This window comes from Mangifera indica, chromosome 12 (assembly GCF_011075055.1).
Source record: "Mangifera indica cultivar Alphonso chromosome 12, CATAS_Mindica_2.1, whole genome shotgun sequence".
NCBI lineage: Eukaryota > Viridiplantae > Streptophyta > Magnoliopsida > Sapindales > Anacardiaceae > Mangifera > Mangifera indica.
In genome coordinates this window covers 14,099,658-14,111,679 of record NC_058148.1, presented here as the reverse complement: position 1 = coordinate 14,111,679, position 12,022 = coordinate 14,099,658, and the positions used below count along the sequence as shown (strand labels likewise).

General features: G+C 33.4%; 3 protein-coding genes across 10 annotated transcripts; 1 reads left to right on the top strand and 2 right to left on the bottom strand.

The window, feature by feature from the left end:
• Positions 1–254: 254 nt before the first annotated feature.
• LOC123192569 lies at positions 255–6,804 on the bottom strand. 8 transcript variants are annotated; one of them, XM_044605160.1, is made up of 12 exons: positions 6,232–6,369; positions 5,628–5,765; positions 4,797–4,941; positions 4,041–4,108; positions 3,489–3,559; positions 3,115–3,381; positions 2,359–2,522; positions 2,217–2,272; positions 2,049–2,101; positions 845–1,013; positions 641–738; positions 255–555 (listed from the first exon to the last, which is right to left on the bottom strand). In XM_044605160.1, the coding sequence occupies exons 2-12, from the start codon at positions 5,641–5,643 to the stop codon at positions 451–453; spliced, it is 1,212 nt and encodes a 403-aa protein (XP_044461095.1). In that variant the 5' UTR covers positions 5,644–5,765; positions 6,232–6,369; the 3' UTR covers positions 255–450. The 8 variants fall into 8 exon arrangements, 7 of the variants coding, with proteins under 7 accessions (XP_044461095.1, XP_044461097.1, XP_044461096.1 ...); XR_006496900.1 differs by lacking the exon at positions 5,628–5,765 and adding an exon at positions 1,143–1,219 and having other exon boundaries at positions 6,232–6,804; XM_044605162.1 differs by lacking the exon at positions 5,628–5,765 and having other exon boundaries at positions 4,721–4,941; positions 6,285–6,802.
• A 1,648-nt stretch (positions 6,805–8,452) lies between these two features.
• On the top strand, positions 8,453–8,863 carry LOC123192101. The gene has a single exon (XM_044604562.1). It carries the CDS (start codon positions 8,453–8,455, stop codon positions 8,861–8,863), a length of 411 nt encoding a protein of 136 aa, XP_044460497.1.
• Positions 8,864–9,736: 873 nt separating this feature from the next.
• On the bottom strand, positions 9,737–11,332 carry LOC123192254 (probable inactive dual specificity protein phosphatase-like At4g18593). The gene is made up of 3 exons (XM_044604732.1): positions 11,065–11,332; positions 10,207–10,482; positions 9,737–10,104 (listed from the first exon to the last, which is right to left on the bottom strand). The coding sequence occupies exons 1-3, from the start codon at positions 11,129–11,131 to the stop codon at positions 9,941–9,943; spliced, it is 507 nt and encodes a 168-aa protein (XP_044460667.1). The 5' UTR covers positions 11,132–11,332; the 3' UTR covers positions 9,737–9,940.
• Positions 11,333–12,022: the final 690 nt, after the last annotated feature.

The window sequence follows — 12,022 nt, the reverse complement described above, 5'->3', positions numbered from 1 at the left end:
ACGTCAGCATCTAAATTCAACCAATTAATGTTGGTGTTTTTCTTCTCCGTGGCCCTCATCTACATGGAGCGCATTACAGAGAGTGCAGTCTTGATTATGTTCATTACATTCAGATCCTTTCCCCCATGGCTCCGCTTGAGCCACCTCTTACATGTTCCAACAACAGAATCTACCTCCTTGGCAAAATTTTCAATCCTCAAACCAACTGGATCTTCCAGAGAAAATTATGACATTATATAAATAGAAGAAATGCCTTAAGCCAGACAAAATTGACTCAGCTTTATTATGCTTTCAAACTGTAATTCTATTATCTTCTGAGCTAGCTGAAAATGAAACAACTTTCTATCAGCGATTACTATAGGATTTTCTTTTCTTTTTTTTCATTTCATCATTTCTGCTACAATTTATCATACACGTTTTAGCTGTAAGTACTTTAAATGTATGCGATATCTACAAGCTAGCGGCAATGAAGGAGGATGACTCCTGTTGTTTTATGCTGTCTGCAACATGGGCAACCACTCCGGTACCAGCATTGTGAAGCCATTCATTTTTCACCTATGTCACCAAGAACCGTCATATTAGAAATTGAAATACAAAGGTGAGCTTACATTTTTAGATGAAAATTTAAGAGGGGCAGTACATGTATATTGTTATGAGCAAAGAAGGGCCAGAACGCCGAATGAAAGCTGACATCGACCTTTTTCCATCCTAATTGTTGTAAACCACGTATCATCTCCTCTGTTAACATAACAAACTTAAGCTGTAAGAACTCATGAATATGGAATAAGCAAAGTTAAATTGAAGAATTGCAACATAATTCAGCTTCTGTTGGCATCAAACATACCTTCCACAATTTCATGATATTCCACAGTATGTTGCATACTGGGTTCCTTTTGTGCTGCCTCCTTTGCCTTGACTGCTTCTTCAGTAAAATGTGGCCCATCAGAGGGAACTGGTGGACAATATTCCACATCCACAACATGCTTGTAACCATCCAAAGATCGACGAGGAGGCTGTCCATTAATTTCAAAATATCAACATGATGCATAACAAATAATTACAATTTTCATTTAAAAACTGGGTACTTTCTAGTTTACATATAACTGGTGCTTACAACTCCAAATAGCAAATTCTATGTATACCCTGTAAAATTTATCCATGGCTCAAACTTCATTATCTCCCATGGCAAACTCTTGCTGCTCCCACCATGGAAAGTATCCTAAGCAGAACCAAATATACATGAACTATATATTTTATATGAGCTCACTGGTAATTTCCAATGAGAATGAAATATTCATTTTACATAAGCTCACTGATAATTTCCACTGAGAATGAAATATTCATTTTACATAAGCTCACTGATAATTTCCACTGAGAATAAATCCTTAAAGGGCACAGGAAAAAGAAAAAAACAGTGTGAGGTGAACCGTCTGAACAAAGGTTGTCGGTCCTTGTGCCGATGTACATACTTGAACCAAATCTATACTTTCCACATTTATGGTACGTACTCAACAATTAGCATGGCCTACTACAAATGCCTTACAAAACCAGATGATTTTAATTGGTTATGGATGATTACCGCAGAAATTATTTAGGAAATTCGGCCACTAAAAATATCATCAGTTTAAATGAAAATTAATAGAGGGCTTCCTCGTCCTACAACATCATCTTAAAAACAACATAAGAAAAAGATGTGATTTCCATCTATATAATTTCATAATTATAGAAACAACTCTTTGACCTTGTTATGACAAAATCAGAATTTCCAGTTTTCTATATATATATATATATATATATATATACACACACTGAGAGAGAGACAGGAAGAGCCATTACTAGGACACTGTTGAAGAGAGGCATTTTTTCATAACCTATTAGATAATTTGTTGTTACCTGATACCTACTTTTTTTCTATTCAATTATTACAGACCATAAGCAATTTTCTAATTCCAGTCCATAACTGATTGCACACATCTCAAATAATCGGTCAATGAAGATTGATGCATTATCGTATTATGCATTTGAAGAAGAGAAACCATCATACTGACCTTCACAAGTTCGGTCTCCCTCCTTATTGAGGATGTGCGCCAACCAACCATATCTTTATATTGTCAAAGAACCAACTCGATGGTGAATGAGAAGCCTAATAAATATAGATTGAGAGTGATAGCTGATTTACTTTAAGTAAAATAAATAGATAATAAGTAGTAGGATACGATCATAAGACACATTTGCATAAAGAATGCGAACCCTGAAAGCACCAAGGGCAGATCTGCATCAGAAAACATTCAAGAACCATTAGATTAAGTTTACAAAGAAGACATTGGCTCAAATTACTGTACAGGTCTCTTTACTTACAAAAAATTTATATCTTCACAATCAGATGCCATTCTCAAAAGCAGGGGTGGTTTGTTGGGTTTACCATCTGTCAGAAACAGTTGACGACCAGTCCGGCCAACAAAAATTGGAGCTAGAGGAGCAGCAAGTTTCTCCAAAATGGGAACTCCAAAGAGAAATGGAAGCTGAAAAACAATCATGAGAGTACAAATAAATGAACTTGATGTAGGATCCTTCCAGTTACCAATAATACTATTATATGTGAACACTCAGTGAGATTCAAGAAACTGATTTGAGAAATAAATGCATTTATAAATATGATTGAAAAGTTTGCAATGAACTCATGTTAGTCAAGCTACACTTTTGATAGTTCCAAATATTAGAATCAAATGCTTTACCATTTAACTGAAGAAAAATGTTGTCAGTAAGAGAACAACTTTATTTCCTCACAGGCAGACCCCCACATTAGACAGCAGGTGGAGGTGAGGGGCTGCACCTATAATTCCTGTACCTCAGTTGTAGCTTCAAAACTACTTAAAAATATGTTTGAATCATAGCAAGTTGCAAGCACTGATGAAATGAAGGTTTTATCTATTTGAATTAGTAAGACCCTAATCAACACAATATGAGGACAAACAATTATGTACAGATATTGAAATATAAAGACAATTTTGGGAGGGAAAAAGCAGCAACAATGAAAACAATAATGACATGAGTATTGAACATCAATCATGTAGCATCACATAAGCACAGTAGTCAGTACCCTCCACAACAAACCTGCTTTCTCCCTCTCACCCCAAGATGTGGAGTTGCCAAGGTAATGAAGTTGACTGGCTCAAGTCCTGCAATTGTACCTCGTCTAGGAAAGAACAATGTTTGAGAGTTTGCCATCTTAGAATCAGCCAAATCAACAGGTTCACCACTTCCTGAGGGAGTTGGTGAGTAAAGGACAGCAACCGCATATCTTGCAAACAATCCTCCAAGAGAATGGGCTAAAAAGGAGATCTTTTTAAGGCTGTCTGTCTTTTTCACAACTTGCATAACCTGTTTATTAAGGAAAAGAAAGATCATCAATATTGATACACACATATGTAATTTCCAATAAAGATGAAGGCTATATACTTATAAATGGAACACATATCAAGACTCACTTCATCTGCTAATCGCTTTCCAGCTCCATCAACCCCAGTGAAGGTTTTGGTGTAAGTGTTAGATGAACTTGCTACACATGTAAACATATAAAACTTAACAATAACAGGCAACATAATAAGAAGCTAAACCACCAAAACAAAAATTGCTACTATAATCATTTCTAGCACCTTGGTCTAACTATTTTGTGCCATCAACACATTTTTTACCTTTTCTTGGTTCAGAACAAATCACGTCTTTCTGTCAGAAAATCAGATATTGGTTATTAAATTGAGTCCATTCTTATTCTTTCTTGTCACCCCATCCATTATGAAAACATTCAAGTAAATAGAAATTACTTCTACACTGAGCTATTATTATTATACTTAGTAATTAGCAAGATGCCTCAATCAGTAGCCCCCTAATATACTATCATACTGGGGATATTCCAAAGTTCCTTAGCATTCCCATCTTATATAATGTCGTTTATCAACATCAACAATAGAATGCAACAAAAAACAACTGATTTGCCACATTAATATGAATAATGTTGAAAATAAAAGAAATGAACATACCATATATTAAAAAGTTTCTTCCAAGACGCCTTTTTAACTCAGCTTCCACATATGTCCAATCACTTGGGCTGCATGTTGAAGTGAGGTATCAATTGAAAATGAAAGCAGAAATAACAATAAACATGACATAAATACTTTAAGTCCAAAGAGAGAGAATTCCTTGACATGATGACAGTATCAACTAATTTCATTTATACTAAGGTACTATACCTGGTAAGTCACATAGTCCATTAGAGAAAAAAGCATATGCAGAAGTATCTGCTTTCTTGCATAGAAGGCTAAAAGTTCCACAATAATAAAATATCTAAAAGATTTGAGACATAAAATTCTTTATGAACAACAAAAAATAGCAGCTCTGATGCACTGAAATTGCCACTTAACTAGAATTCAGTTCCAAATCCCAACCCAAGAGACCACTAAACCAGCTAATACCACAAATAATACAATAAATACGAAAAGGGAATCAAAAGCCTAAAAGTGATAGGAGCGTCTAGTACTTGAAGTAGCAATGTAGATGCATAAGAAATGGTATAAATGGCAATTTGGAAAAAAAAAAAAAAAACCTTATGCAAACAGGTGATTTTGGAGGTAAATTTCTAGAATGGACTTAGTGTGACGTGTTTCCACCAGTAACAATATAAATACCACATACAGTTAAAGCATGCTATTCATTTCCTTACTTTCTTCCAAAATTTTGTTTTGACTTCTTCAATTGGGAATTGACTATGTTGAGAGTGGAAGTTGAACAACATATACCTAGCCAAGATGCCGTGAACAAGAACAAGAAGATGGTCAGGATCATTTCTTCCATTCACAATTCCCCTGGATGATGCAAAATTTTCCTGAGTGGTAGTACTCATAGCTTGGGCTTTAAAGCCTTGATGTTTCCAGTTATTGATCCCTGTCAAAGTTCATCTTACATATTAAAAAACAACCAAGGAAAAAATGATTCAAAAGCGAAACAGACATATTTAATTGGTAAAAGTATCACAACATAGTTACATCCTTACTTTTTCCGTTGAAAGCATTAATTTTTTTCGCTTTCTTACACCACCCCAGCGTTTTTTTTCCCTTGGGTATAGTATTACCTCTGACTTGTTATCTCATTATTTCTTGTTACCTTTTCCTCCAAATTAAAAAATTAGGAGAGCAATTTTGAAAATGCAATATTAGAAATGATTTCCCTTTATATATTGAGCTTCTGCAAAGTAAACTCCCTTCACGGGACAGAGGACAGAAATTATAGCTAAGCACACACAAACAAAATATATTCCCTGTGATATCACAAATCAGTGTTAGACCAAAAGGTTGAGCACATGCCGTCAGGTCTTAACAATCATCTACAACGGCATGATAACCTAACAGGGTTTATAAAAGACCAAAGACCTTAATTAAAACATTCAACTCAATATGAAATAGTAGCTGTCACATACGAGAAAGACCAGCTATGCAGCTCACATGACTGAAGTCAAAAATCTAATGAGAGTGACAACCACAAATGAATATGCGTAACTGCATTCAAACATTAGGTCATAACACTAAAATCATCAAATTTCTCATATTCAGAAATTGCATCAATCTAATTACCATTCCAGGCACCCATAAGTACATAATATCATCTCATTTCTTTTCAACGCCATCAAAGTCCCTCTTCACACATCAGTTCAACAATACCTCCAGAAATGTCCACTGATCATCCCAAATTCTTGCTTCATCACCATACAACTGAACGGAACACATAGACTCTGATCGTGGAGATGTTTTCAAGTTCCAAAATCCTACAACAAACTAGTAACTTCCCTAGCTGCAGTATCATTGACCTCTATTGCATCTAAAAAATTTTTATTTAACTAAGGGTTCCTTACACACAGTTGATTTATGCGGGTAATGTAGCAGTTTGTGTGCAGTATGCACATAAGACTCTGTTTTATCCTCTATCATATCTTAATTGACACATAAATTAAATCCTACACAAAAGACACAAAACAAAATTACAATTCATTCAGCATGATCAGTAATTTACAGTTTAAATCATACAGAACATTGCTCCTCTAAATGAAAACTCCAATTCCACTACAATTGAAATTTATACATCTAACCTTCACAGATGCAACCGTAAATCTAATCTTCTAAGTTTCTGATGCGAATCCTCTCCAAAACAAAAAAAAAAAAATTACGGAATTGAAATTACCAGAAGAGAAATTGAAATTGGAGGAAGAAGAAAAACAGGAACAGGAAACGAACGTCGAAGAAGCTAAAGGTCCATGGTCGGAGGCTCCATTTCTGCCAGTATTACCAAGTCTCGTAGAACAAGCAGAATAAGCGGGAATCAAAGAAGCCTTAGCCATATATACACAAAAAAAAAAAAGAGAGAAAATCCGAAAATTCCGGTTCCCAATGCTAAGTCAGCATCGCCACCATATCTGAGGTAGTGTATTGGTAAATTCAACAATCATAGCTAACTCATGCCCATCACCTGCTATGCCCATTTTCGACTTGCTTTTATCAATTTTTGGGATTTTTTGTGTTTTTTGTTTAATTTATAGATTAAAAAAAAAATCTGGAGAGGAACAAGTGGACAAAAGTGCTGTAACAAATAGGACAGGGATGATAAGGTTGGTGACGGAGGGATGCGGTAGATGCCCAAGTCCAACCAACTAAGATTGGGGTTGTTTATGTAGTTTACTTACAGGAAAGTGTGAAGTTCATGCCGTATCATTATCATAGCACTACTACCATCACTGAAGATTTCTTATAAAAATGGCTTCACGCAACTGCCAACAGCCACGCCTTAATTTTATATATTTACAAAATTATATTTTGAAAATTGGATTTGAGTGAGCCCAAATTCGAATTCATATACAATTCGAACACTTTAAACTCAAGTTGTATATGTTTATCTCGTTAATCTTTTAATTATATTATATATCAACTCAAATAAACTTGAATTTAAACTTCAACTAATTCTTATTTGAATTTAGTTGAACTCAACCTCACCTTCGTACATAAGAGTGTTTGAATGAAACACACAGAAGTTTGCTAAATCCATCAAAAACCTTTTTTAGAATTATTTTATATCATTTTGAATAATGAAAATTTTTATTATTAACCAATAAAAACTATACGTGATCAATTAGAAATGATAATTTTGATCCAAATTTAAGACCTTTAATTTTCTTTGATCCTAACAAGAAAAAAATTTCTCATTATAAACAGAAATATTGATAAAAAAAATTTTCGCAATTAGATACGGGCCAACACCGAAGACGAGGATATATATGTCTTCTCTCCACTTTGTCCCCACCTCATCCCCGTCTTGTCTCCATCCTCATCCCTGCCTCTTTATATTAATATTTTTGTTTAAAATACTAACATATCTTTATAATTTTAAATTATTTATGTTTTTCAAATTTATTTTTATTTTTGTTGTGTATATTAAGATAATTAATATATGATATTTGCGACATTTGAAATAATAGATTGGTTTTAATTTTATTTAATTTTGTTATTTAATATATTTATGTTATATTTAGAGGGTATGAGAAAGTGATTTTTCTTTGCTGGGATAGAGAGGGGATAATAAAAAGATTTTTCTTTATGAGGAAGAGATAGAGACGAGGAATTTTTGTCATTCCCAGGGTGGAGACAGGGATGGGGATAGAGATATCAATCCTCTCTCCTTTGCTATCACTATCTATAGTTTTAAGTATTTAATTAAATATGATTGTTTTGTAATTAATAATAAAATAATATTTAATCATATATTATATAAGTATCAATTAGGTATTGAATACACATAATATTGCTTTTTAAAATTAAAAATTAAGTAATATACTATCATATAATAAAATATTATCTGAATTTATAATTAATACTAAAAATTAGATATACATAGTAAAACTATTTGTCAAATTATGTGATACTGACGACTATATAGTAGTATTAAGGAATAAAAGGATGAATAAATTTTCCAATGTATATAATAAATCAAGGTACGTATTCGCGTAGACTGCAGACGGCCCAAGTTTTTGCAGGCTACGTACGTACAAAAGCTGTACTTCGTTCTATTCTTTGCCCTGCATATTTTATTTGGACGTTTGTTACTAGTTTACTTCGATGTTCAATAGTGAATCACGATGAAGAAATTCTGCAGTACTACGTACATTCCATTAAGAAAAGACAAAATATTGCCAAGTTAACAGTATATAAAATATGCCTAAGACAAAAAGCACTTTAGTATTTTGTTTATGTGAAAATACGGCCGGTTTAAAACGGAAAACCAAATTCTGGAGGCTTATACAATGCGTTTTGCATAGAAATCTCCATTGAATTTGTTTTATACAATGTTTGCGCCCTGTATAAATAACCTTTTTTATTTGTATGTAGCTTGTATCAAACTCAGTTAATCGGCTATGGCAGAGAAGGAAGGAGGAATTGTGAAGAAGGGTCATGAAGAAGGAATTCGGATGGCTGCTTCTCTTCTTGAAGAGTTTGGCCTTCCTGCAGGACTTCTCCCTCTTGCAGATGTGATGGAAGTTGGTTACGTTAAGAATACAGGCTACATGTGGATTTTGCAGAAGAAGAAGGTTGAACACAACTTCAAAATGGTCAGCAAGCTTGTGAGCTATGACACTGAAATCAATGGTTTTATCAGCAAGAAAAAGATCAAGAAGCTCAAGGGAGTGAAGGCTAAGGAACTTATGCTGTGGCCGCCTGTCAATGAGATCACTGTTGACGACCCGCCCACTGGAAAAATTCACTTCAAGAGTCTTGCCGGCATCACCAAGACTTTCCCAGTTGAGGCATTTGCTGCTGGACAGTGATTGCTTGGAAACTGCTTGCGTGCTTTTAATTACAGTTAGATGGCAAAACTACTATCCTTTTGCCACTTTGAAGTTTTCCTTTTTGTTTAAGTTATCATCTACAGATCCTAACCTGATGAAATTCTCATACCAGCATTAGTCAATGAAATAAAATTCTGGATTATAAACTCTATCATGTTAAGTGATTTGGCAAACTAATGCTTACTGCATGCCTTACTAGAATTGAACAATACCTTTCCTGAGACGTAATGCATACATTATCAAAATAACTCAATATCTTTAAAGATCCAGCTACACTAACACCACCAATGCAGCCACTAGTGTTTGACACGGTCAGCTTTTGGGAGGAGGCACTGAATCTCCTATTTTGAGATTTTCTTAAGTTTAGTATTCTCTAGCATAGTCTAGATTATCATTGCCAATATAAATTTTCTTTGTATCTTGATAATCTTGTACCTGGAATGATCAGCAGGAATTTGCTACACTACCAGTGGGCTTCTACTAGTAATCTCTTCAAATGATTGAAAAAAGATAAGAGACAGAGAATAAAACAGAATGAAGTAGCACTCTCTACTTCCTCATTTCATATTTCTGTCAGTCTTTCAATGAAAGTATGACACTGGTTCATCAATAAAAAGAAGAATAAGAAACAAAGTTCCATAGATCTATATTGTCAAGAAAGGTTACTTTACACAAATTTTAGCCCTATTCTAGATTTATCAGTTTATTATTTCAATGGACAAGGAACTTCAGAACTTGAGAAATACATATAATCATATACCTAGCACAAGCTATATATATGTACTTCTCTTTCATTGGATGACCAAAACAAAAATATGGAACCAAAAAAATATTGAAAATGACAGACAAAACTAACAACAAAACAAGAGAAGGGGTGAATATAAGATACGAGTCACCAAATGCTACATATCCATCAAGACAATAAAATTTCAATGAGACTTGTAAGGAAGTTCATAATCAGTCATTTGTACATCTAAACTCTTGTAACTATATGCAACAAGTTTTTATTCCTTTGATACTTCAATTTCTTAGATTTTTATCATAAAAAAGAAGTGGCTAGAGTAGTCCTATATCACACTTGTCTAATCGGCTTTTGTGCAACTGAAATGCAGGAGTCACCCAGGCTCCACAACTGCACTGCATTCCTGCCCAGTTGAAGGAACCCAAGCGGGCTTTACATCCCATGCACTGAAGTTTGTCTTCCACAGAACCTTCTTGTACTGGAAAGCCAAACATAAAAGCTAACTTAGTTCCTGTTACACGTGTGTGTGTGACTGAGAAGAAACAGAAAAAATGTGAGAAGGTTATGAGTTCATAGTTACATGATTGCATCCACTTCATAGACTCCACAAATATGGAGGAGCATTCAGCTGCTTCCTTTTCTCTTTTCCCAGGTTCATTGCTTCTCTTCTTCCATTTGAAACATTGCTCTCCCTTTCCTCGCTCATGGGGAACTATGTTCTCCTCAGAGGCAATAATTCTCCGGCATTTTTTGCAGCGGTATATGACCTGAGGTTTCGCGACGGTTTCTGCTAAATCAGAGTTACCAGCTGCTGCCGTTTGCAAATGCTCACCAGACATTTTAAAAAATCTACCAACTGCTAATAAAGAACAAAACCATGAGCTAAAACACACTAGAAAGTAACAGTGATAATCTTATTGAAAAAGAAATAATCATTTATCAGTAGTTCCAAGTCACCATATCAAAAAGAAAACAATGGGTGAATTAATTAAACAAAAAAACATGCAACTCCCAAAAAAAGGCAGAAAAAAATAAAATACTAAAATCAAAGTAAAAATGTCAAAATTAAAATTAAAATCATGAAACAAGCTTTTGGACATTTATTATTCAAAATTTTAAGTAGAAGTGGAAATTATAGAGTGGGTTAATTTATAGTATTCTACATTAAAAGGAGAAGACATCAACGGAATTTGGAACCATACAAACACAATTGCGATTAAATCTCAATTTTTAAGTCCAATCATTACAGACCGGCAAAGTACGAAATTCTAATGAAACAGCGATAATTTAAAGCTCATAAAAGAACCAAAATTTTCCAAATAAATTCATCAACTCAACAACGAAAAAAAACCTAGCAAGAAGGCAACCATGGAGAGTTCTCTCATAGACTTTTTACGAAACTAAAATTAAGCCTTGTTAAAAGCAAATAGATTGTTACCTTTCAGAGATCTTTCAGATTTCAGCACGACTAGTTTTGTGGTCTGGACCTTAGGCAGCTGCAACATCCAAAAGCCTTACCTGAGAAGATGCAGATGCTTCACACATCATATCAGAGGTTAAACGACGCCACTTTAAGCTTTAGCGTGGGAAGTGTTGATGATGGGTTTAAAGTTAAGCCACGCGAGATAAGCGAGTATCGCGTGGTGGGGGGTTTAGGGCAATAATTTTAATATTGGACTAAATCGATTGGTTCAACCAAACTGGGAATCTGTTCCAAATTCCACTAGATTAATATAAAAAATAATTTTTTTATTAATTTGATCAAACTCATCAAAACTAGATTTGATCAGATGAATTAATTAAAACCAGATTTGATCGGATTTAACTAAAATTTTAAATATTTTTTAAAATTTTAATTATTTTAAATAAATTATTTTTTAATTATTTTTTATTAAATTGAATGAATTTATTAATGTTTGTAAGAAAAAAAGTTTAAAATAAAATAAAAAAAAAAAAAATATCTTACACATATTGAAATATGTTTTATAAATAATAATTTACAAAATCATATTTTTTTATATCATGAGATTTCAAATTTTTTATTTTAATTATTTTATTAAAATTAAATGAATAATTTTTACTCATAAAAAAAATATTTTGATTAAATTTATTTTTTATAAATTTTTAAATAAAATTTATTTATTATAATTTAATAATAAATAAAACTGATTAAATTAATCAAACTATAAATTAATAAAATAATAAATTTGATCACAAAACATTGGTTTAGGGTGAGATGTCAGTATGCGGGGTTTTCTCTGGCAGTTAACCACGTAAGGCCGCATGTTGGGGGCTTCTTGTGACTGTCCACCAAGCGTGGTGGGGGTTGTTCTCTGAAAATTTCAATTTTAGGGTGAAACATTAATTTACATTTTAAGTTTTTTTTTTTTTTTTTT

Excerpts from the sequence above, each read along its gene's own strand:
- LOC123192569 (XM_044605158.1), bottom strand. The coding sequence starts at position 6,388 with ATGGCTAAGGCTTCTTTGATTCCCGCTTATTCTGCTTGTTCTACGAGA. Across the intron at positions 4,942-6,231 it reads CAATTTCAATTTCTCTTCTG|GGATCAATAACTGGAAACAT; the intron begins GTAATTTCAATT and ends GAACTTTGACAG. Across the intron at positions 3,382-3,488 it reads GAAAGCGATTAGCAGATGAA|GTTATGCAAGTTGTGAAAAA; the intron begins GTGAGTCTTGAT and ends CTTAATAAACAG.
- LOC123192101 (XM_044604562.1), top strand. The coding sequence starts at position 8,453 with ATGGCAGAGAAGGAAGGAGGAATTGTGAAGAAGGGTCATGAAGAAGGA.
- LOC123192254 (XM_044604732.1), bottom strand. The coding sequence starts at position 11,131 with ATGTTGCAGCTGCCTAAGGTCCAGACCACAAAACTAGTCGTGCTGAAA. Across the intron at positions 10,483-11,064 it reads ATCTGAAAGATCTCTGAAAG|TTGGTAGATTTTTTAAAATG; the intron begins GTAACAATCTAT and ends CTTTATTAGCAG. Across the intron at positions 10,105-10,206 it reads TATGAAGTGGATGCAATCAT|TACAAGAAGGTTCTGTGGAA; the intron begins GTAACTATGAAC and ends TTGGCTTTCCAG.